Below are 23985 nucleotides of genomic sequence, written 5' to 3' on the forward strand. Positions count from 1 at the left end.
ATTTACTGCCTTTCATGAAGAGCTTCATCCAAAGTTGTTATAATACATTGAATAGTAATCAGGTACCCTGGGGCAGTGGAGGGATTAAGTGACTTGTCCAAAGTCACAAGGAGCAGGCTGGGATTGAACTCATAACCTCAGGGTGCTAAGCAGCACCTCTAACCACTAGGCCGCTCATGCCTACAGTAACCTTGCAAGGTTGATGTGAGTTCAGTTTATATTCTAGTCAACCTTTTTTGGGGAGGTTGAGGGAAAGGTTACCTCAATTTATATTTAGATGGGATTATATCCGAGTATATATGCTATAAATAAAATATAATTCCTCAACCCCCCCAGAAAAACCCAATATATAAAATTAAAATAAATATCATCTAAAAACTGTCTTCTGCTACAGATATGGCAACTGATCTTTTATATCCTCTCTCATTTAACTGGAAGAGTATAAAAGGTGTTGAGAGAGATTGCTTAAAATGAAGAGAAAGTGACTGCTTTGAATTGAGTCTGTTCTCCCAGAGAGCAACTTCTTATTATTTGGACTGTTTTATGCTTTATTAAAGGTGTTTTGAACTCCATAGTGTTCCACTTTGTTCATAAATTTTCATATCACAATTTCATTTTCATCGATGATAAGACTAAAAATACGTGTTAATGGTCCTCCTGCCCAAGAGTGGGTTAAGTCCAAGTTAACAACAGAAGGTAAAAAGAAAACAGGAGATGCATTCACTGCTATCCTGGGTGTTTTGATGTAAAATTTCCTGCATGTGAAAAGTCTGTAAAGGCTCCTGTTTTAAGCCTGGTTTATAAAGGTCACACAGATGTCCTTATAAAATAGGGCTCAAATGCCAAAGCTCAAATTTGCACCTGTTCGAAGGAAGGTATAAATAAATGTGTACATGCCTATTTTATAAAATATACACTTACCTGTACATTGCATACTCTCTTCAGGAATGCCCATGTACAGGTTACAGTAAAAACAGGAGCAGATTTGCTTACTGTATATGTCAGTGTATCGCAAACTGTGTGCCGCACACACTAGTTTGCTGCCTGAGATGTCAAGTGTGCTGCGAGACGCCGGGGTGTAGGAGAGACGCTAGCACCGGCTGACTGCCTGCAGGATGTGCCTCTTGTGGCGAGAGGCACATCCTGTAGGCAGCCACCACGAGCGTTTCTTCTCCGCACGTCTTCTTTTGTAGCACCCCCCTCCCCCTCCCCCCACTGGTGGCTCAGGGCCCCGTCTGGAGAACCTCTGCGCATGCACAGAAGTCAACATGATGATGTCACGCATGCATGGGACATCATCACGTCAACGTCCGCGCACTTTAAAGTGCCCTTGAACCGCGGTCAACGGTTTAGTGTGCCGCAGCTTGCAAAGTTTGTGAGACACTGGTATATGTGATCAGACACATTTATAAAAGCCACATCTACCATGCAAAGCATGCTTTAGATTCAGGAAAAGATTTATAACTTCCCTAGCCACTGTCAAGACTGAATATGTAATTCCCAAGCTGTTGATATTATCTGGGAAATTTGAATGCAATATTTTGACGGCAAAGATGTAACAGATAATACAATTGTAATATTGTCCGCATAACTATAAAGTTTGACCCCCAAGTCAAGACAACGGATTTCCCAATGAAGAAAGGTACACGTTGAAGAGCAGTGGAGAAAGGGGAGAAAACGGTGCACAAATTACTCCTTGTATATGGGAAAACTACATCAGATAACATCTGAAACGAGTAGGAGCGAGAACACAGAAAATCACAAAACTCGTAATACTTTACGAACAGACATTCCAAAGCACAAGTCTTTACGCACAGGCATCCCAAAGCACAAGACTTTACGCACAGGCATCCCAAAGCACAATTACGCACAAGCATCCCTCTCCTATCTTTCCTCTGTAACTGGTCCATATGCTCCCCTACTCCCCAGACTTCTGCAGTCATTGGCTGATCTCCGTTTGCACATTCCATTGGTGTATTTTGCAAGACTAAACTTAAGAAGCTGTGCCTTTTATTCTTTAGCACCTTTCTTGTGAAATGCACTTCTGGCAGTCCTTCGTCTTGAGCTTTTTTTTTTTTCCATCATGAAACATTTGATGGATAGCATTCTGCCATATGAACCACAGCGTATGTTGCGTTCGGTGACTCATGATGACCTACATATTCCGATGACCTACATATTCCGTGTCTAGAGCTAGCATATTTTCATGTGTGGGTCCTCGCGAGTGGAATAAACTTCCGGGATATTTACGACAGCAATCTAGTTTGAGTAGTTTTAAGAAAATGTTGAAGAAACATCTCTTCTGTAAGATGAAATATGGGACTTGATTTATAGTTTTTTGATGCGAGGTGCTGGTAGCCTCTTTGTAATTTTAGGAGGCTTTACATTATTATTATTATTATCATCATGTTATATTGATGTTTGATTTCTTGTATTGTATGTGGTTCTATTTGTGTATGTACTTTACTGTGACCCGCCTTGGGAAAGGCAGGGTAAAAATAAAGAAATTAAATGTTTATTGATCACAATGAAGAGAACCAAAAATATACAACAAAGTCCAATAAAAAGATAAAGAAACATCTCTGCATTGCAGTGTGTTTTCAAAATCAAGATTACCCTCACTTCTTTCCCCTTGAAACATGCTCTTAACTTCATTCTTCACAGTTCAACAATGCAGAATCTGTAGCGATTCAGCTAACCAGAACAAAATTACAATCAATATACTGAGCTAAATTGGTATTAGTTTCCCCAATTTGAAGCGAGAAAGAGGCCTATAAGCTTAAATGGGCAGGATCTTCTCCCCTAATGATTAAAGAATTGCCCATCTAGAGATTTTGGTTTGGAGAAGGTCCGTAATTCAAAGACTGCAAGCTTCTTGAATCTAGAAAGCCATTCTTGATGTGCTGGTGATTCTTTAGAGCAGGGGTGCCCAATGCGTCGATCGCGATCGACAGGTCGCTTGCTCAGGCGACCCCAGTCAATCGCAGAGCGGGTTCCCTTCTCTTTTTTCCCTTCCTGACTGGCCTGCTCCTGAATTCTGCTGCTATCTCCGCTGCTCAACATTTAAAAAAAAAAACCGGCTTGGAGAACTTATGCTCCGGGGGGAGGGGGGGATGGAGAAAGAAGGGAAGCCGGCACGCACATGTTAGAGCCCCGTTTGCGGGCTAAAGCGGGAGACAGGTCAGTTAAGCTTGCGATTTCCTCTTCTTGCTGCCAAGTCCTGCCTACTTTCTGTTTCCTCAAAGGCAGGACCCGGCAGCATTTCTCCCAATAGGTTGATCTTGGGCCGATCAGCTTTCCTCTCCCCGACGTCAATTCTGCCATCGGAGAGGAAGTTCTGGCCAGCGGAACTTCTTCTCCGACGGCAGAATTAACGTCGGGGAGAGGAATGCTGGTGGGCCCGAAGCAGGGAGAGCTTGGCCGGCGGCGGGCGGCTTTGGGGGCCTGTTATCCGATGGCAACGGCAGTGGCTTGGGGGAGGGCAGGGAGGGAGAAAGAGGGCAGGCAGGGAGCCAGAAAGAAAGAAGAGAAACAGAAAAAAAGAAAGGGGGCATGAAGAGAGAAAGAAAGAGAGGGCAGGGAGAGAAGAAGAAAACGTTGGGGGGGGGTGGAATGAGGTCAGGAGGAGAGGAAGCATACAGGCTAAAAAGAAGGGAAGAAAGATTGGATGCACAGTCAGAAGAAGAAAGTGCAACCAGAGACTCATGAAATCACCAGACAAGGTAGGAAAAATGATTTTATTTTAAATTTAGTGATCAAAATGTGTCTGAATTTATATCTGCTCTCTATATTTTATCATTCCTATTCCGGGGTTTTTTCAAAGAGGTCAAAGCAGATGACTCTATGCACTGTCACCTCAGTAACAAACATACAAAAATAGACAAATACCCACCCCCTCCCTTTTACTAAACTGCAATAGAGGTTTTTAGCACAGGGAGCCTATGAGCGTCGAGAGCAGCGCTGGGCATTCAGCGCAGCTCCCTGCGCTAAAAACTGCTATCGTGGTTTAGTAAAAAGGGAGGGGGTGGGTATTTGTCTATTTTTGTATGGTTGTTACTGAGGTGACAGTGCATAGAGTCATCTGCTTTGACCTCTTTGAAAAAACCCCGGAATAGGAATGATAATTAACAATTCTATGCGTACAATGTGCGTTGTGTTTTTTTTAAATTTTATTGTTGGTAGTTCATTTTGACTTGGTCATTTTAAAAGTAGTTCGCAAGCCCAAAAAGTGTGGGCACTCCTGCTTTAGAGATCCAAAATTGTAACACCATTCTCTTCCAAACCAAAGCAACCAAGTAGAGGAATTCCCACCTTGCACTTTCTTTTCTTAAATTATTTAGAACGGTTTTTGTAGGGCTACACAACACAATGCAAGGGATTGGGACTTGTATACTGCCAATGTACATGCTGTATGCCCTAAATCTCTGCCCTGTTCAATGACTGGAGTCCATTTTAACACTTTCTTGAATGACTGGAAGCCAGTTATAGCATCTGACTTCTATTGTTAGATTGCAGTATTCTGTGTGACTGTTCTCTGTTCTCCTCACTCACTCTTTTCCGTTTGATGGAGTTCCTGTCTAAATGAATTTTATTTATTTATTGGTAATTATCAACATTTACACAAAAGCAACAATCGAATCCTGAAAAGATGAAATACATAATACATAGAAATCATTTTCATCCAAGTCATTAGCAATTATAAAGAAAAAATGGCAGGAGACTTAAATCTGGATCAATCTAAAAGATATATGTAAAGAAAATCAGAAATCTTGGTCAATATGTCCCTAATCATACACTGCCTAAAACTGTATGGAGGAAGGAGGGTTGAAATCCCACACCTCTCCTTGTGACCTTGGGCAAAAATGGCTGCCATGAGTTACCGTGGTCTCATGATCAAGGCCACCAGCGTGCTCGACTTTAAGAATAAATGGGACATCCAAATGGGATCCCTACGAGGGTCGAGTTAAGGAACTAGGTCATTAGCGCTCAGACTTAATGGGGTGGGTCAGTAGAGTGGGCAGACTTGATGGGCTGTAGCCCTTTTCTGCCGTCATCTTTCTATGTTTCTATGAGACTACAATGGGAACAGTCTGAATATTGGGAGGGATTGAAATTTGAATTGGTTGTCAGGTTTAGATAGTGTCAATGGTGGCATGGCTGAGGTCAGGAGCAGATGGTTAAAATACTGCCCCCCACTCCCCTCTCCCCACACACTCGCACCTCTTTCAAATCACTGCTCCTTCCGCACATGCAGGGAGGGGCATCTGATTTACAGGAGGCTCTATGGCAGAGCCTCTTGTAAAATACAGTGAGAATTCTCCACATCCTAACCTGGATGTTTGAATTCCCCTCTCCGTGTAGTTTGTAAAGTCTGCCTCTTAACATGCAAAAATATCATAGAACATAGTAAACCCTGTTTATTGCTATTTGGTCTTAAAAGATTTGACATATCTATAGTTATTGAAAACTGTGTGTAACAAGCACGTCGAAGTGGTGACTGGTGACATGTTTTATTAAGATTTATTTTTATTAACTAAGGAAAGACGCTTACCTGGCACTTGAAGTCAAGCCAGAGCTATTTTTACCTTCCAAGTTCATTAAAAAGTGAGCTGAGATCTGAAGATGCTATTGTGGGTCAATGAGGAATAGCCGTAAAATTAAGAAAAGTCAAAAGTTTCATTCAACATCCTCGAAATTGGAGATCTCTTTTATTGCCTTGTTCCTTTGGGGGTGAACTCATTATAGTAACCAGTAAGCAAGGAAGGATTTTGCTGGAAGGGCTGACTCTGCTTTGACTTCTGCGGGGAATTTGCTTTTAAATTAGTTCAGGACATAATATGTTACTCAGCATTTCACAGCACATCTCTGTTTCTGTTGAGTTCAGCAAATGAGATTTATTTAGATCAATGTGTTGCAAACTTTTTAAACTGTGGCACACTAAGTTCAGGGCTGTGGTTGGAGGGCACCCAGAAATGCGCGGATGTCATCACATCAACATCTGTGGTCCTGAGCATCCTATTACTGCTGGTGGGGGTGCTACAGAAGGAGAGGTGAGATTTAGTAGCTCTTGCAAATGCAACTCTTTATTCATATATTAATTGCTAGAGATATATAGTTCAAAACAAAGAATAAGATAGTACCGACGGATTTTCCTATTGTGATGCCACAGTAGGAAGGCACTGTTGAGCCAAAGGCACAAAGGCCCTGATCCTATAAACCAGTGTCTCTCAAACTTCTGGCACACTAAACAGAGCAAATGTTTTTCGTGGCACTTTATAATTGAAATTATAAATTTGCAAAACCAACAAAGAGTTATTTATTTAAAGTTCTTTAAGCTATGTATGAGCAATTGTATAAACGGTGAAACTAAAGTAGATAGAATAGAATTGTTAATCAATGTGATGGTTGTGCTTGTTTTTGAGTGCAAATGAACTCAAAACGCAGCTCGATAGTTGACAAGCAAACACACATTTCATCATTCACCATCTACCATTCTTTTATTTTCAATTTGTCAGAGCTGAAAATCCAAGTTCGCAAAGATTAGACAATCCAAATAGTAGCAAAGCCTTGATTGCTTTGTTGTTCAAGTTAGGATAATTTCATATAAAATAAAAATAAAATTACTTGCCATTAGTTTTCAAGGACCAATCACATCAAAGAATGATGCTTGTCTGGGCGGTTGCATCCTTGCACACACAAGACGCTCATAACATTGACAGACTCTTGTGTATGCAATGTGCATGTACATATCATCTATTCTAGTGTATACTTATGAAGGGAATTTTAAAAAATAAAGTAAAATTCTGGAATCTCTAGTGGCACAACCGGAATCTCTTCAGGGCACACCAGTTTAAGAGACAGTGCTATAAACAGTGCCTAAATCAGTAGGTGCCAAGGAAAATGCCACCTAATACATGTCATTCAAAGTTTGCAGAATCACGCTTAACAGCAGCTAATTCAGCATAGGCGCCAGAAGGCGTTAAAATCTTAAAATCTGGTATATTAAGCCAGGGTTTTCTTGGCCTAAAATACCGGTGCTTAAATCAGTCCACACCCAAACTCCACCCATAGCCATGCCTATCTTTTGTGTAGGCGCAGGTAGGCGCCTACTGGCAAATTAATTTTATAATTGGTTTTTAATGGTGCTATCAATTATCAGTGCCAATTAACTGATTTAAAAATTTTAAGTTAAAACACCTACATCATTTATAGTACCAGAACCACAGTATATGGAATATAAAAACTTCCTGCGAATGGCAGCAGAAGTTGACCAAAAAAAATCAAGTAGATATTAATTAATATTATGTAGCCCCAGACCTCCTGTAGTACCCTGCGGCTGGTTATGTGCACAAGAGGCAGGCCAGAAGAACACTATCAGGTAAAGGAGAGTAGAAAGGACAAATAGAAATTCCCCCTTTACCAATATATTTAGGGTTCTGGGATGCTGATCCCTCAGCTATATGCATCAAGGTAGCCTGCTGCTTAAAGAAATTCTCTCCCAGCTCCCACAAAACTATTAACCAGAGAGAGAGAAACTATTTCTCCCTACTCCCTTCCCCTTCTGATTCCAGCTGCCTCTCTGTGCTTTTCTCCGCAATATTTATCATGCAGAACCCCCCCTCCCAAACTCTGACTCTTTCAAAAGAGCCAATAGTATCTCTCTGCCCCCAGCAATGGGAGGAGTCCACAGTGTGAATGATAGCTTCACTGTTGCCATGACATCAGAGGCCTACCTGTTGAATCTCTGCACTTGCATTCAGGGAACACGGGAATACCCTCCGCTCACTGCATTTTGAAAGATGCAATGGACAGGGGAATTCCCCTCCTCGCCATTATTTTTTTTCTTTTTGAATTTGCTGTTGAGACAATAATGTTTTCCTTAAAATCATAGAAACATAGATAAATGAAGGCAGATATGGACCCTATGGACCAGGGCTGCCCAAGTCCGGTCCTCGAGATCTACTGGCAGGACAGGTTTTCAGGATATCCACAATGAATATGCATGAGAGAGATTTGCCTGCACTGCCTTCTTGGTATGCAAATCTCTCTCATGCATGTTCATTGTGGATATCCTGAAAACCTGGCCTGCCAGTAGATCTTGAGGACTGGACTTGGGCAACCCTGATATGGACCATCTAGTCTGCCTATCAATTTCATCTACTTAGCCCCTCCTATCACTTAAAGATCCAATGTCCCAAGCAGCTATTGGCACTAATTGGCTTGTTCAATTAAATTTGCATGTGTAATTTATACTGTAGCACTTTTTATAGAATTCCAGGGTCATCTGGACCAATTCCATCCTCTTTATCCCCCTCCTTTACTAATACGTAGCATAGGTTTTAGAGCCGGCAGCGGCGGTAACTGCTCCAAATTTCTATGAGCATCGGAGCAGATGCCACCGCTGCCGGTGCTAAAATTCACGCTACACGTTAGTAAAGGCGGGGGATATATCTTTCTGAAGGCACAGATAAGTCTGTAGTTCATGGTGAAACAGTCACCTTTATTTTCTTGGTGTTTGCCTATAACTTTAAAAAAAAAAAAAAATCTTTTGCAGCTAATGTAGTTCCAAGCTTTTATGTTCTCATTGGCAGCCGACATTCTGTCTGTAGATGGCACAGAGCCAAAATAAACCCTTATTTTTTCCTGATTGCTAGTGTTTTGATTTGGCAGCACTAAACAAGGTAATTATTTTGATAATGCTATTAAAAAGAGAAATGAACAAAGTTGATTAATTAATTTCCTTGTTGTTAAGTTTGTATAGCATTAAAGTAATGTTAGGTGCTCTAAAACACGATTACAGTTTGAAAATCTAATGCCGCTGATTTGCTGGAGGGAAAAATAGCAAGAAAGAGATACGCCGTAGGTCAGTAGTTCCCAAATCTGGTCCTGGAGGCACCCAGCCAGTCAGGTTTTCAAGATGTCCACAAGGAATATTCATGAGAGAGATTTGCATGCAGTAGAGGCAGTGCATGCAAATCTCTCTCCTTTAAATATTCTTTCTGGATATCCTGAAAACCTGGCTTGCTGGGGGTGCCTCCAGGATCAGGTTTGGGAACCACTGGAATAGAAGGGTAAGCCGGCATTTGCGTGTAATCGCTTAGGTGCTATCACTTACGCCAGTGTGCCGTAAATGTTTTGAAGCCGCAACACATTAAACTTGGGGCCACGATTGGAAATGTGCGGATGTCAGTGTGATGACATCATGCATGTATGGCATCATCACATTGACATGCCCGGATGCCCTCCAGCCTGAGCCTCCTATTACAGCTGGTCGGGGGGGGGGGAGTTGCTGGAGAAGGAGAGATGCTGGCGCTGGCTGACTGCCTACAGGATGTGCCTCTTGCCGTAAGAGGCACGTCCTGTAAGCAGTCAGCCAGCGCCAGTGCCTCTCCTCACCGGCGTCTTACAGCACACCTGGAATCTGCTGCGGCACACAGTTTGCAATACACTGACTGCAAAAAGCAGGCATAAATGTGAGCATGCAAATGTTGCATTTTGTTGTGTCCCAAAGGGCCTGAATGCCCAGCGCTGCTCTCAACGTTCATAGGTTCCCTGCGCTAAAAACCACTATTGCGGTTTAGTAAAAGGGGATCATATTGTAAAATATAGACAGCAGATATAAATTCAGACACATTTTGATCACTAAATTTAAAATAAAATCATTTTTCCTACCTTGTCTGGTGATTTCATGAGTCTCTGGTTGCACTTTCTTCTTCTGACTGTGCATCCAATCTTTCTTTCAGCCTGTATGCTTCCTCTCCTCCACACCTCATTCTCTCCCCCAACTTTTTCTTCCTCTCTCCCTGCCCTTTCTTTCTTTCTCTCTTCATGCCCCCTTTCTTTTTTTCTGTTTCTCTTCTTTCCTTCTGTCTCCCTGCCTGCCCCCTTTCTTTCTCCCTGCCCTTCCCCAAGCCACTGCCACTGCCGCTGCCATCGGGTAACAGGACCCAAACTGCTACCAATGGATAACAGGCCCCAAAGCCGACGACGCCCCATGCTATCCCTGCTTTGGGCCGACCAGCATTCCTCTCCCCGACGTCAATTCTGCCGTCGGAGAGGAAGTTCCGCCCAGCCAGGCAGCGATTGGCTGGCCCGAACTTCCTCTCCGACGGCAGAATTGACGTCAGGGAGAGGAAGACTGATCGGCCCGATAGATCGCCAAGGCAAAGTGAGTCCTGGATGATCGACTCGCTTTGCCTTGGCGAGCTACCAGTCGATCGCGATCGACCTATTGGGCACCCCTGACTTAGATTGTAAGCTGTTTTAAGCAGAGGTCATCTCACATTGGTGTCGGCTCTCTCCGACGTCACTTACAGGTCCCCCTGCCTAGAAGTGATGTCAGAGGGAGAGCAGAGACGACACGGGCAGCAAGTTCGTGATGCTGCTCTCGCCAGGAAAATTAAAGAGATATGGGGGAAGGGGATCCTCGCGTAATGGCGATGGAGAAGAGGGTGGGGGAGGGGTACCACTGACCCTCACTACGCCACTGGGTAGCACTAAAGAAATAATAAATACTAGTACTAGTAGCCACTGATAGCTCTATTGTACAATGTTGGAGACCTGCCGGTTGGAATTCATTCCCAACCCCCTCCCAAGGACTCCTATGAGGGAGTCGAGAGCCTGGATAAGAGACTGTTTTAATTGAACCTAACCTATCCCGTTCTCGTCTTGGGGTTCGTTTCACCATGGCAGGGTCTCCTTTTCTTTGTTACAATGTTCACACCTAAATTGCAAAAACATGCATGCAAAGTATAGTATTCTGTAATTTGCATACATAGCTGTTGTGACCGGGCGCGGCCAAGCTGGGCTCAGCAAGTGGCCTTACCCAGTGACACAAAACCTCAGCCGAGCAGTTACATGAGGTTCTGTTGGTAGCTTGGTATTGGACTAATAAAAAACAGGTCCAATGACAGAGGTGCACTTTCCTGGTATAATTTATTGATCAAAATCAAAACAGGCTTCTTCAGGTTTGTATCACCTGGTGTATCATGGCAGCATTCGAAACATAAACAATTGTCAGTTCCTAGCCCAACTATCTCAAAAGAGAAAAAAAAACTTGTCCCAACTGTAAAGTTTTCTTCAAACAAAAATCTCAGCCTTCTCTTAATCTAGTACACAGTCCAGATTTTATTCCAGCTCTCTTTAACAGGAAAAGATTCCTATTTCTTCTATACTGGGCAACTCTGCTTCTCCTTTCTCCATATTATAAGCAAGGTCTGCCCAAACACAGACTCTCCGTTCTCTGTGGCTTCTATCTCACCAACCTCTGCCTGGGCTGGTAGCCAGGAGGTAGACTGTGACTTCCTGATTCTCTGGGCTTGCCATCTGTGGCTTGCAACCTGCTGGGTCGGGAGCAGGTGTGGACTCCGAGGCTGGCCCTCCAACTGCTTCTGGAGCTGGCTCCCCTGCTTTGAGAAAACTACTCCCTTTCCTTTCGCTGCAGGAAGCTGATTAGTCCTCCCTGCAGGTGTTTTAGGGTAGCCTGCTCTCAGAGAGCTTCTCACCTGGCTCAAACCAGTTTGAGCCTGATTTGACAGTGGCTTGTATTCCAGCCCGGCTCTTTCCATTCCCTGGCTCCGTGCCTGCTGGGAGATGTAGTCTTTCCACTGGGTTTTTTTTTTTATAACTGGCTTATGTAAAGCTAAACCAGATCTGCCCGCTTTAGGAGGTTTCATTGCTGGAAGGCTTGGCTTGTAAGTATTCCAAAGAGCTGCTTTGGGACTCTCCTTAGCAGGCTTAGGAATACTTTCAAGGGTTTTAACCCCATTTTCCTTTTCTGGCAAGGCTTCCTCACTAGGAACAGGGGCAGCCCTGTGACACTGTGCATCACACCCATGCTGCGCCCATGTATATGCCTATAAGTACACGCTATTGAATTTAGGTGACTTTTAATAGAATCATGCATAGGCAGCATTTTGGTTTTTATGCATGTATGTACACACATAGATGCATATATATAATAGAGAATGACACAGGGGCTGGAATGCGTTGACAGCAGTGTTCCCTCTAAGGATTGATGAGGTGTGTGCAAAAAAAAATATGCATGAGCGACAAATTACATACTCCACAAATTTATGAGCAGGCGCAGAGGACGCATTTTTAAACAAATGTAGTTTATCCTTGTACTCCTTATGTAATTTTAATCATCTATGGATATGTTTGTATGTTTATTGTTCAAATGGTTTTATTTATTTCCCAAAATTTATTTTTGTTATACACATTGAAAATATTTGATATTGCGTTTAAATCAAAATCTCAATAAACTTGAAACTTGAAACGAGTGCCCATGAGATTGTGGGAGGGTTAAATACTCAAAACTTAGAAGAATAACAATTTACTTAAAGTTTTTGCTTCGCCAGCTTTCTGGTATCTTTACATAATGCAGTGGTGTACCTAGCATATGTAACACCCGGGGCCCATCATTTTTTGGCACCCCCCCCCCCATCTGTACGAAAAACGTGATTTTTAGTAACAAGCCACACGTCACACATGAGTACCTAGGAAAAGGCAGCATCTTACATATTGCAGTGAACAGTACATCAATACACCCATTGTAAAACTAAACAAGCCAGACCAGCACAGATCAATCCTACACCGTCAATCCTAACAGAAAACCATGTCTTTCGAACACACAGAACACAGAAAACACCTTCGCCTAGTAAGGAATATGTAATCACAAACTAACCCCTCCCTCTTTTACAAAACTGTAGTGTGGATTTTAGCTACGGAGGTAACAGCTCTGATGCTCATAAAATTCTGAGCATCAGAGCTGCTACCACCAAGGCTGGTGCTAAAAACGCTTCACAGTTTTGTAAAAGGGGGGATAAAATAAAAATACATAGACAAAGGTTAAATTGAACCAGCAAGAAGCTGGACTCTGCATACAATGCTTCACAGAAACAGTGACACATGTCTCCTAAAGCAATAAATAAATAGAAATTTTTTTCTACCTTTGTCTTCTGTGGTTTCTCCTTTCCTCATCTTCTTGTAACTCTCTTCCTTCCATCCACTGTCTGCCGTCTCTCTTCCCCTATATGGCATCTTCTCTCCTTCTATGCCCCTTCCAGAAACTGTATGCCTCCCCCTTCCATCTCTCCTTTCACCCCATTGGTCTGGCATCTCTCTCCTCGCCTTCCCTCTCCCACACCTCTCCTCATAGTCTGGTATCTCCCCTTCCCTGATTCTCTGGCATCTCTCTCCTTTCCTTTTCTTCCATCTTTCGCTCCCCCTCCATGCTCTCACATCTCCCCCTTCCTTTTCCCTTAGACTGGCATACCTTCCTCCTACGCTCCAAGCCCTGGCATCTCCTTTAATTCCCTCCCTCATCTTCCTTCTCCCTCCAGCTGGGTACCGCAACACTCTTCCCTGCAGCTCTGCACTTCCCCACAATTGCCATGCTTCGGTTCCTCTTCTTCCTTCCTTCCTCCCCCCCCCACCCCCCCGCGGGACCCTGCGGCACCATCAACTCTTACTCCCTCTAATGTCGGCCCTGCAGCTCCAGACTTCCTCGCACCTTCTCCCCTCCCCCTTTGGATCGCTATTATTTTAAATGTTATAGCCGCGGAGCTGTATCCATCAGTGGAGATGTCTAACCTCGGCCTGCCCCGGAACTCTTACTGCAGCAGCCGCCCGTCTAGGCAGGAACAGGAAGTCACTGTTGCAGTAAGAGTTCCGGGGCAGGCCGAGGTTAGACATCTCCACTGATGGATACAGCTCCGCGGCTATAACATTTAAAATAATAGCGATCCAAAGGGGGAGGGGAGAAGGTGCGAGGAAGTCTGGAGCTGCAGGGCCGACATTAGAGGGAGTAAGAGTTGATGGTGCCGCAGGGTCCCGCGGGGGGGGGGGGGAGGAAGGAAGGAAGAAGAGGAACCGAAGCATGGCAATTGTGGGGAAGTGCAATCCCCCCAATGCGTCCCCTTACCTTACCTCCCCTTACCTTTGCGACGCGTGTGTGCGCTGTGAAGAGAAACTTGTGCGCTGCGATGTAATATTTTGTGCGCCAGCGCAGGCCAGCGCAGCTTAGCGGGAACACTGAGATAGCGTAGCTGGTTTTAAGAAAGGTTTAGACAGTTTCCTGGAGGAAAAGTCCATACCGTAGCCTATTATTGAGAAAGACATAGGGGAAGCCACTGCTTACTCTGGATCGGTAGCATGGAATATTGGGTTTTGTCCAGGTACTAGTGACCTGGCTTGGCCACCGTGAGAACAGGCTACTGGGTTTGATGGACCATTAAGGCTATTCTTATGTTCTTATGACAAATTTGTCCCTCAATTTCCCTGTCCCTTCCACAAATTTTGTCGCTGTCCTTGCGCTATTCCGGTAAGCTCGGCCTTAACCGCACAAACCATGAACACTTATGATTTTAAAGTGTTTGAGGCTTGTGCAGATGAGGACAGAGCTTGCAGGGATAGGAAAAGAACTCTCCGGGACGGGAACATAAGTTCCTGCGGGGATGGGGAAAAATTTGACCCCGTGTCATTCTCTAATATATGTCAATCATATGGCCACTATATATGTATTGAGGTTTTATTATAAAGACTCCGCCAGTGAAGACTACTAAACAAAGCAGATAAGTTTTTGTGGTCTAGTTTTTCAAATCTGGATAATACACACAGTATTTGAAGAGGATTTTTTGAAAAAATATCACAGTTATAGTAATTTGTCTTAAGTTAAACACTAAATTTATTAAAATAAGCTAAAAAGTAGCACTTTAAATAGGTATATAGTGGCCAATGATTGGAGCAGGAGCATTTTAACTACGCGGATTGTCTCAACTTGTGATTACATTGCTGTGCGTAGGCTCCATTTCTGAGGCCGTATAGTATGTCCTAAATGACAAGGACTTAACAATACTGTTGTGTATTGTTTCATATAAGTGGTATTTTATACTATTTTTTGCGATTGTGATATATACTACTGGGTTGTATGACTTTAGGTTCTTAATCATATTTACATGTCTGTTTGATCCGTAAATGTTAATTCCTTCGTCTTAGGATTACCTGAATAGCGGGACATTGTACCACTTGATTTGGGAACCTTTTGTTAATTAACTTAAACCAAAGGAATAACAGGAAAGCAAATTTCAAAAGAGAAAGAGCAGCAAGAACTTATCAGATACTCATCTTCTAATCTGTCAGTCAGTCCTTTAATTAGCTTTTGAGTGTTACATTCCCTTAATCAGGTTAAAATTGTACAACAAATTACACTTGGACAAATTTTATTTAATTTGGGCATATTGGGTATTGTAGTACAAACTTGATATTTTCAATGTAATTTCACTTTAACTTTGGCATCTTAGTTATTTGTGGAATCTCTAAAGACAAAATGTCTTTTAGAACTCATTACTATGTCACTAGGAACGGTATCATGCCTGGTAATTATGCAGGACCAATAAAATTTATGAATGAGATTTTTACAGCTATCTAGCTTCTTCATTTCGTAATAAGTATCTATTTGTCAAGTTAAAAGAAAGGGGCCTTTTTATAAAAATGTACTAGGTGTTCAATATGATTTTAAAGCGGTCTCTCTCAAACTTTTTTTTTAGCAAATGCACACTGAATGAAGCAAATGTTTTATTTATGCAGAATTAGGCGTCTGGAATGCGGTTAATGTAGCTGGTTTAAAAAAAGTTTTGGACAAGCTCCTGGAGGAAAAGTCCATAAACTGCTTTTGAGACAGACATGGGAGAAGCCACTGCTTTCTGTGGATCGGTGGCATGGAATGCTGCTATTTAGGATTTAGCCAGGTACTTGTGACTTGGATTGGACTCTGTGAAGACGGGATACTGGGCTAGATGGACCAATGGTCTGATCCAGTAAGGTTATTCTTATGTTCACAGATCTTCCCCTCTCAGAAACCTGCTGCTTTCCCTTCTCCGTTTAGTTTAGTCAGTTCAGAGTTCTGGATGACAGTCCTTTGCATCCAGCCAGGAGCACAATTCATGCAACCCTGCCTCTGAAAGGGAGAGTTTTAAGTTGCAATCTTTTTACTTATTCCTGTGTAAGCAAAAACTTCAGTTCAACGTGTTCCTACCTCAGTTGGGAATAAGTTTTAGTTCTCTCCTGGTCCTCCACATCTTTCCTTCACTTTGGGACTCCAGGTTCTGATCCTGGCTCTTCCTTTTAAGCCCTCCTCCTGTACTTCCTGGTTTGACACTTTCCTCCCCTCCACCTCTCCTGAAGCTGTTTCCCTTTCTGAGCTGTCCTTGCCTTTCTTCCAGCTGGCCAGGAGAGCGAGTGCTGGAGGTTCCTCTAGGACAGGGGTGCCCACACTTTTTTGGCTTGCGAGCTACTTTTAAAATGACCAAGTCAAAATGATCTACCAACAATAAAATTTAAAAAAACACAAAAAACACTGTAGGCAGAGAAAATGTTAATTATCATTTGTATTCGGGGGTTTTATCAGAGGTCAAGGCAGTTGACTTTAAAATATGCAATGTCACCTCAGTAACAACTATACAAAAATAGACAAATATACCCCCTTCCCTTTTATTAAACCGCGATAGCGGTTTTTAGCGCAGGGAGCTGCGCTGAATGCCCCTTGTAGCGCCCGACGCTCATAGACTCCCTGCGCTAAAAAACACTATTGCGGTTTAGTAAAAAGGGGGCCTTAGTGTAAAATATAGACAGCAGATATAAATTCTCAAAATGGACACATTTTGATCATTAAATTGAAAATAAAATCATTTTACCTACCTTTTTGTCTGGTGATTTCATGAGTCTCTGGTTGCACTTTCTTCTTCTGTAAAGCCAATATTTCTTTCTTTCTGCTTTTCTTTCTCTCTCCCCTTCCCCTTTTCTTTCTGTCTCTCTTTCTCTCTCCCCCTGGCCCCCCTCTTTATTTCTGCCTTTCTTTCTCTCTCCCCCTGCCCCCCCAAGCCATCGTGTCGATTTCTCCACTTCCCCAATTCTTTCCCTACCCCCACCCCAAGCCACCAACGCGATTTCTCCCTGCTGCTTCCCTGAGTCAGGCCTAGCGCATACAAGCGCCAGGCCCACAAGACTTCACCTCCGACGTCAATTCTAATGTCAGGGAGGAAGTTCCAGGCCAGCCAGGCAGCGATTGGCTGGCCCAGAACTTCCTCTCCGACATCAGAATTGACGTTGGAGGTGAAGTCTTGTGAGTCCAGCGCTTGTGCGCACCAGGCCTGGCTTGGGGAAGCAGCAGGGAGAAAAAGATCGCAAAGGCAACACGATTGATTCGTGTTGCCTTTGCAATCGACCATTTGGGCATCCCTGCTCTAGGAAACCTTCTGTCTGAGGAGCTGAACTATCCTGAGGAAGGAGCAGAGTTTCATAGCCTCTGTCACACTGTTGTTCAGGCTGTGGTCCTGTCGAGACCTGACTACTGTAATGCCCTGACTACTGTAATGCCCTGACTACTGTAATGCCCTTTATCTTGGAGGAATAACAAAGGTTAGATGTAAAGCGTTACAGGTTACACAGAACGCGGCAGCTAGATTGATATTGGGTTTGTCCAAATATGATCATATTTCGCCTCATCTCCAGAAACTCCATTGGCTTCTGGTCGCCTTTAGAATACAGTATAAAGTTTTAATGATTTGTCATCAACTTTTATACGGAAATATTCCGGAAATGGTAAAAAAATAACATGTCTAATTATATTCCAAAACAATCTTTGCGCTCTGAGAACTTAGCTTTGCTGAAGACGACCGTGAACCCAAGGTTGGTCGATACTGGCAAAAAGACTCTCTGCTGTGCAGGAGTTAAGATTTGGAACTCTTTGGTAGGACTGATATGGAATTGTTGTGAGAGGGGTATGTTTAGAAAATGATTTAAAACCCAGTTGTTTGTTAATGTTTTCTTTTAGTCAGACTTTCTTCTTAGGTAAACTTGAACTGTTTGAGATCCACAGTTATGATATTAATGTGTATCCATGACACAATATAAATGTTTATCTCTTTTAAGGTTTGTTTTTATGTAAAGCTTTGCTAGCATTTTTTAGCTATGATTTTTAAGACTTTATTGTATGTCTATTTTATGTTTTAAGATTATGTATGTATACCTTCTTAACCGTTTAGTTGTAAACGGTATAGAAAATTTTTTAAATAAATAAATTAACTCAGTGGAGGAACTAGTGGATGGGTGCGTGCTGGATGAGACTTATTCGAAAATATAACAATTTCCTATTGAGAAAAGAATGTACTGCCATATTATCATTTCTGAAAATTCTTCTACCTGATTGCTTGCAATTCTTCTGAAATCTTGGGATCAGACATGTTGAGAGCAGTGGCACTGATTATCTCTCACAGGATGGAATTCGATCCATTTCAAGCTGTATTTGTGCATTCGTGTGAGATTTCATCAGCGACAGAGACAATGTGGAACAATCCCAAGATTCTGAAGTAATTAGTAATCTGCTTCCAATCAGAGATACTCTTAATGGTACAGGGAATTGTTTAAGAAATAATAATAATTTAAAAAAAATCAGAGTGAAAGTGGAAAGTATTATTACGCATGTGGTTTTCAAATATTGCACATTAAGTAAAGCACATTTCCTCTTAGAGATATAAAAAAAAAAAAATTGTAGCACAGTAAAATGTTTAATGAGGCAGAATAAGCATAATGACTTTCTCTTGATAGACTGCATAAAACACAGAAGATATACAGACAGAAAACAACGTAGCTCTATGTTGAACAGTCTGTAGCTTCAGAAATTCCCTATTACTGGGTACAAATGTCAACAGGCAACTTTTTCTTGATATTTCTTGATTGCATTTTTCCCCTTGATAGACTCACGTGTACAACAAAGTCTGTATACAAAAAAAAATCAATCTTGTTAATGTTTTGAATTATTGATTGTTGCAGGTGTCCAGGTCTGGCCGCGTCTAAAGTGGAACCAACCATCAAGACGGCTGAAATGCTGTTTCCACTTACTCAGATGTGGCAAGACCCGGACAGCTACAACAATCGTGGCACCAGCTGTGGAAACCTAAGAGAAACGGTTTTGAATTAGCCAAACGTCGCTTGAATTTTCAAGTTTCTAGCCTACTCTATTACATTTTACCTGGGCAAATTGTTGTCTGCGTAGCAGTTAGCTGGTGAAAAAGAGGCGATGATGAGGGTGTTTCTGAGGGGTGGTTTAACTTTGACTGGTCAGTGCTCGTGTTGGATAGTCAAGTAGCTTGGTCTAAAGTGAACTGCGCCTTTTTTTTCACTATCTTTTCCCAACAATAATAAGCTCAGTATTGGGTTAAGTATGTTCAGTATTTGTGCTTTAGGGGTATCATTAATCTAGCTGATTTATAAGACCCACAGCTACCCATTTGGGGGAAACAGCAACCACTGGGTGATGACCTCTCCAAATCCCTCCAGTGGAGTGCCACACAAAATAAGGACCTTTCTGTATCCCTAGATATCCTAGGTAGTAGATGTACGTTCCGATGCCTGTCTTCGGACGTAGTCCCGTATTCCCTTTCTGAAATGCGGAATGGATGGATGGATTATGCCACCGACACACAATGGGGAATCCTCCCTGTGATGTTTCACAGCAGAGTACAGGAATGGTTTGCCGTTGCCTTCTCCGACACAGTGTGTGACTCCACTATGTCGCTGCTGCCCATCATAGAGCCCCTTAGCCTACAACACCTGGTATTCCTAGGTGGTCTTCCATCCAGGTACTAGCCAGGTCTGACCCCCTGCTTAGCTTACGATATAAGAACAGGCCTCCCCAGTGCAGCCAGTCTGTAGGCAAAATGCAGAGGGCAATTTTTTTTTTTTTTGTTCTGCCCTTATCGCACCCAAAGGATACTCGGACTGTATCCCCTTGCCGCATGCATATTTGCCAGTTTTAGTTCTGTTTATCCCAGCTTTGTAAAATTGGAGTTTAGGTGGGGGAAATTATCAACATGGGCTACAATTAAGACTTGTTAACTAGGTCTCATTTCATTGAAATAGCACAAGTTAGTGGCGTAATACATTTTAATGATAGCCCATGTTGATAACTATGCCTCAGACTTCATGCAATATAAACATCTAAACGCCAGCTTATAAACTTGTAAAAGGAAATAATGCTTCAAAACTAATCTTTGCAATGTACCTGCAGATGCGGAGCCTAGGCTATAGGATTGTCCTTCACATGTGCATACTTTTACCTGTAGCAATCAGAGGTGTTGCTGGGGCTAGAGTTTTAGAGAGGTATGCACTTAACAGATTTATTTGTGGATTTTCAAACATATGCCCATATTCTCCTCTTAAATATGTATTATGCATGCTAAATAGCAAATATAAATGTACGCTGAGATCATTTTCAAAGCTGAAATACGTACTTTTTTTTTGCTTTGGTAGCACAAAACTGCAATGTGCAGTCCATGCACATGACCTGTCCATTTTCTACCCCATCTGTTATGTGAGTTAATGCTATAACAGTTGGTTTGCTGATGCACACATGGTATACTCACATTCCCAAATTCTGTACATGGCATCTTAAGATGTGCATGCAAATCAGTGCACACAGCTAATTTGTGTGCACAGCTTAATTGTTTAACAAAGCTAATTGAGAGGGAGGGAAGGGGAGAGAAATGTTGCACCCATTTGGGGAGAGGGAGTGAGGGAAGAGAAGACCAGGGAAGGGAGAGGAGATGAAAAAGAGATACCAGACCATGGGGAAGGAAAGTAGGGAGGGAAAGGAAGGAAGGAAAGGAGAAGCCAGGCCATGGAGGGGGGGAGGAAGAGATGCCATGGCATGGGGAAGAGGAAAGGGAAGATGACAGAGATGTCATACCAGGGAGAGAGGGAGGGAAAGAAAAGAGAGGCGATACTAGAATATGGAGGAGGAGGGAGAGATGGAAGGAAAGGAGAGAAAAGAGATGCCAGGGCATGGGTAGGGAAGGAAAGAAGATGCCAGACCACTGGGAAGGAAGGGGGGAAAGAAAGGAGATGCAAGAACATGGAGGCAGACTGAGAGATGTAAGGAGAAGAGAGGAGACAGATCCCAGTTCATGGGGGAAAGGAAGCATATGCCAGACTATGGGGTGAGTTGGGGTGGGAAGGAGGGAAAGAAAGGAGAAGGGAGAGATGCCAGAGCACGAGGTAGGGAGTGGAGACATAAAGAGAAAAAATGGAAGGTACACACAAAGAGGGAAGACACTGGATGGAATGGAAAGTGAAGAGAAGATGAGGAAAGCAGAAACCAGAGATGCCAAAGGTAGAAAAAAAGATTTTTTTTTTTTTTTTGCTTTAGAACAAAGTACTATTGTAGCTGTATTGATAAACATTTATAAATAGAAAATGAAATAAGGTAATCTTTTTATTGGATTAATTTTAATACATTTTTTGATAACTTTTGGAGACCAAAATCCCCTTCCTCGGGCAGTGGCATACCAAGGGGGGGGGGGGAGCGGGGCGGGGGTTGTTCACATATCCAAGGTATGCCACTGCTTAGTGGATGTATTCTGATCAATTGTTTTGATTTGCTTCCTTCCTTCATTTACTTGATCATAATGTTAATGAAAAATATAGAGAAGGATATGGGATCTACATGCACCATGATGTCCCTGATAAAGTCTGGGAACCTTGATAACTTTTCTGATTTTGCAGATATTTGTCTCATCTTGTGCTTTTTTTTTTTTTTTTTTTGGTTCATTTTATTACTGCAAAATATTGTCCATACTAAATTGAAATGTTGACTTCTTGCTTGTGTGCTAAGAGCTCATTCTAGTTTCTCATGGTCCTTTCTTTGTCCTCTTGCAGGCGTTATCTGTACTGCAGATGTGCTCGACAGAGAGACAACATCATCATATTGGCTGACTGTCTATGCAATAGACCGTGGCGTCGTCCCACTTTATTCTACCATTGACATCTACATTGAAATTGAAGACGTGAATGACAATGCACCCTTGACTTCAGAACCCATCTATTATCCCGTTGTCATGGAAAATTCCCCCAAGGATGTGTCGGTGCTTCAGATTCAGGCTCAGGACCCCGATTCCGGTTCAAGTGAGAAACTGACGTATAGGATCACAAGTGGCAACCCACAGAACTTTTTCTCAATAAATCCTAAAACAGGTAGGCGAACACTGCTACTGCTCTGAAATGGGCTCTTTGCTCTTGTGTCGCTGTTCTTTGTTGCAGTGACAATAAGTTTCAGCAGATCCTTCTTAAAAACTTTAATTTCTTCCATTGTGTTCTCCAGTAAACTTATTGGCCCATTAAATTTATTGGCCCAGTACTGAGAAAGCACTTATAGGAGTATGTCCAGCACCAAACTGAAACTCTATATGTTCCCTTTTTGTTTGGATATTGGGTGGCATTATACTGTACCAGTGTATTGCAAACTGTGTGCCACCCGAGATTCCAGGTGTGCCACGAGACGCCGAGGAGGAGAAGCATTGGATGACTGCCTACAGGATGTGTCTCTCGTGGCGAGAGGAATGTCCTGTAGGCAGTCAGCTGGCGCCAGCACTTCTCCTTCTCTCTGTGCGTCCTCCCTTCCAGCACCCCCCCCCCCTTTACTGGCAGCTCAGGGCCCCATTAGAGGGCCTTCGCCCATGCATGGACATCGACATAATGACATCATCACGTCAGTGTCCGCGCCCTTCCGAATGCCCCGAACTGCGGCCAACACGTTTATTGTGCCACGGCTTGGCAAAGTTTGTGAGGCACTGGCATACACCTACATAGCCTGCTATAGGAATAGTGTTGTAGTGTCAGCAAATTGGGTGGGACATGCAGGAGCAGTTTTGTGCTTTGTTTTTGTGTATTGTTTTGATATTCTGTATGTTCTTTGTAAATGCCTTGTTTATGGTGGTCACAAGGGTACCTGTCCAAGGGAGCTTGGTCTTAAGGAACTCCATGAAAAGTATGTGGAACAGCAGCTCTGCCTGGCCTTTTTCAGTGGGGGCCCCAGCATTCAGGCTGCTATTTGTGGTGGTTACGTACTCCATGCTGCGTCTGTCTAGCAGCTTCTGAATCTTCATAGACTTCTCGCTTGGAGTCCGGCTCAACCTTTTTGGACTGACATCCTATATGGCTTCCTGCGCAGTGTCTTACCTGATAAATTTTCTTTTCTTTAGTCAGTGACAGCAAAACAAAACCTCAGCACGGTTAAAAAAAAAAAAAGAGAGAGAGAAATTCATTTTGTGATTGGCAGCCATACGGGTTCCCATGATATGGCTTTATCCTAGTATATGCAGAGTAGTGAGGTGTGTGGTCTTTTGTGTGATTAATTAACATTGCCGCTGCAGTGGTTGATGGGCATGGGCGCATTACAAAGGGACCTTCTACTGCTTGGACAAATGCATACTGGATTGTTCCAGAGAGCATCATAGCTTACATTGGTGATGTCTCTGGCAGAATTCAGTTTTCTCTACCCCCACCTGCTGGTAGGAAGGAATAACACCCATTGGTTCATAAAAGTATCACTGACTAAAGAAAAGAAAATTATCCGTTAAGACATAGGGCTCCTTTTACTAAGGTGCGCTAGCGGTTTTAGCGCACGCTTAGCGCGCGCTTCAATGCCGTGCGCGCTAAATGCTAACGCCTCCATAGAGCTTGCATTAGTATTTTTTGTTTAGCGCGTGGTTTGCACGCGCTAATCTTTAGCGCGCACTAAAAACGTTAGCGCACCTTAATAAAAAGGGGCCCATAGTTTCTCCTTAGCCTCTGGAAATAGCCAGTTATTCGTAAGGAAGGGAGGGAGCGGATAGTTAAAAAATATGAGCAGAGATGTGCAGTCACCAAAGGAGGATGTGTTTATCATCTACTAAAACAATGTAAGAAACTATATTTGAAAAGCTACCTTAAATAGAAAGAAAGGAACCCAGAACAGAGCTCTCAAAGAGTCTCGCACAGGAAGACAGTGGAAAGAAGCGACTTTATTCTGAAAATGTTTCCTTATCCACGTATACTAAACTATAGAAATAGGTCATAACTATTGAGGTTGGTAGCAAAGTAATGTGGATAATGAATTCTCCTGCTAGTTTTGTTATCAGTACTGTAATATAGGTACGGTTGCCAGTCATT

At 42.8% G+C, this 23985-nt stretch overlaps 1 protein-coding gene across 7 annotated transcripts in view; it reads left to right on the plus strand.

Moving 5' to 3' along the window:
* Positions 1-23985, plus strand: part of FAT3 (FAT atypical cadherin 3) — a 669400-nt gene that overhangs the window by 305097 nt on the left and 340318 nt on the right. For all 7 annotated transcript variants that reach the window (XM_033948992.1, XM_033948995.1, XM_033948996.1 and 4 more), the window contains exon 3: positions 21715-22029. In XM_033948992.1, coding sequence (XP_033804883.1) covers positions 21715-22029 — 315 coding nt within the window. The remainder of the gene's footprint in view (positions 1-21714; positions 22030-23985) is intronic.

This window comes from Geotrypetes seraphini, chromosome 6 (assembly GCF_902459505.1).
Source record: "Geotrypetes seraphini chromosome 6, aGeoSer1.1, whole genome shotgun sequence".
NCBI lineage: Eukaryota > Metazoa > Chordata > Amphibia > Gymnophiona > Dermophiidae > Geotrypetes > Geotrypetes seraphini.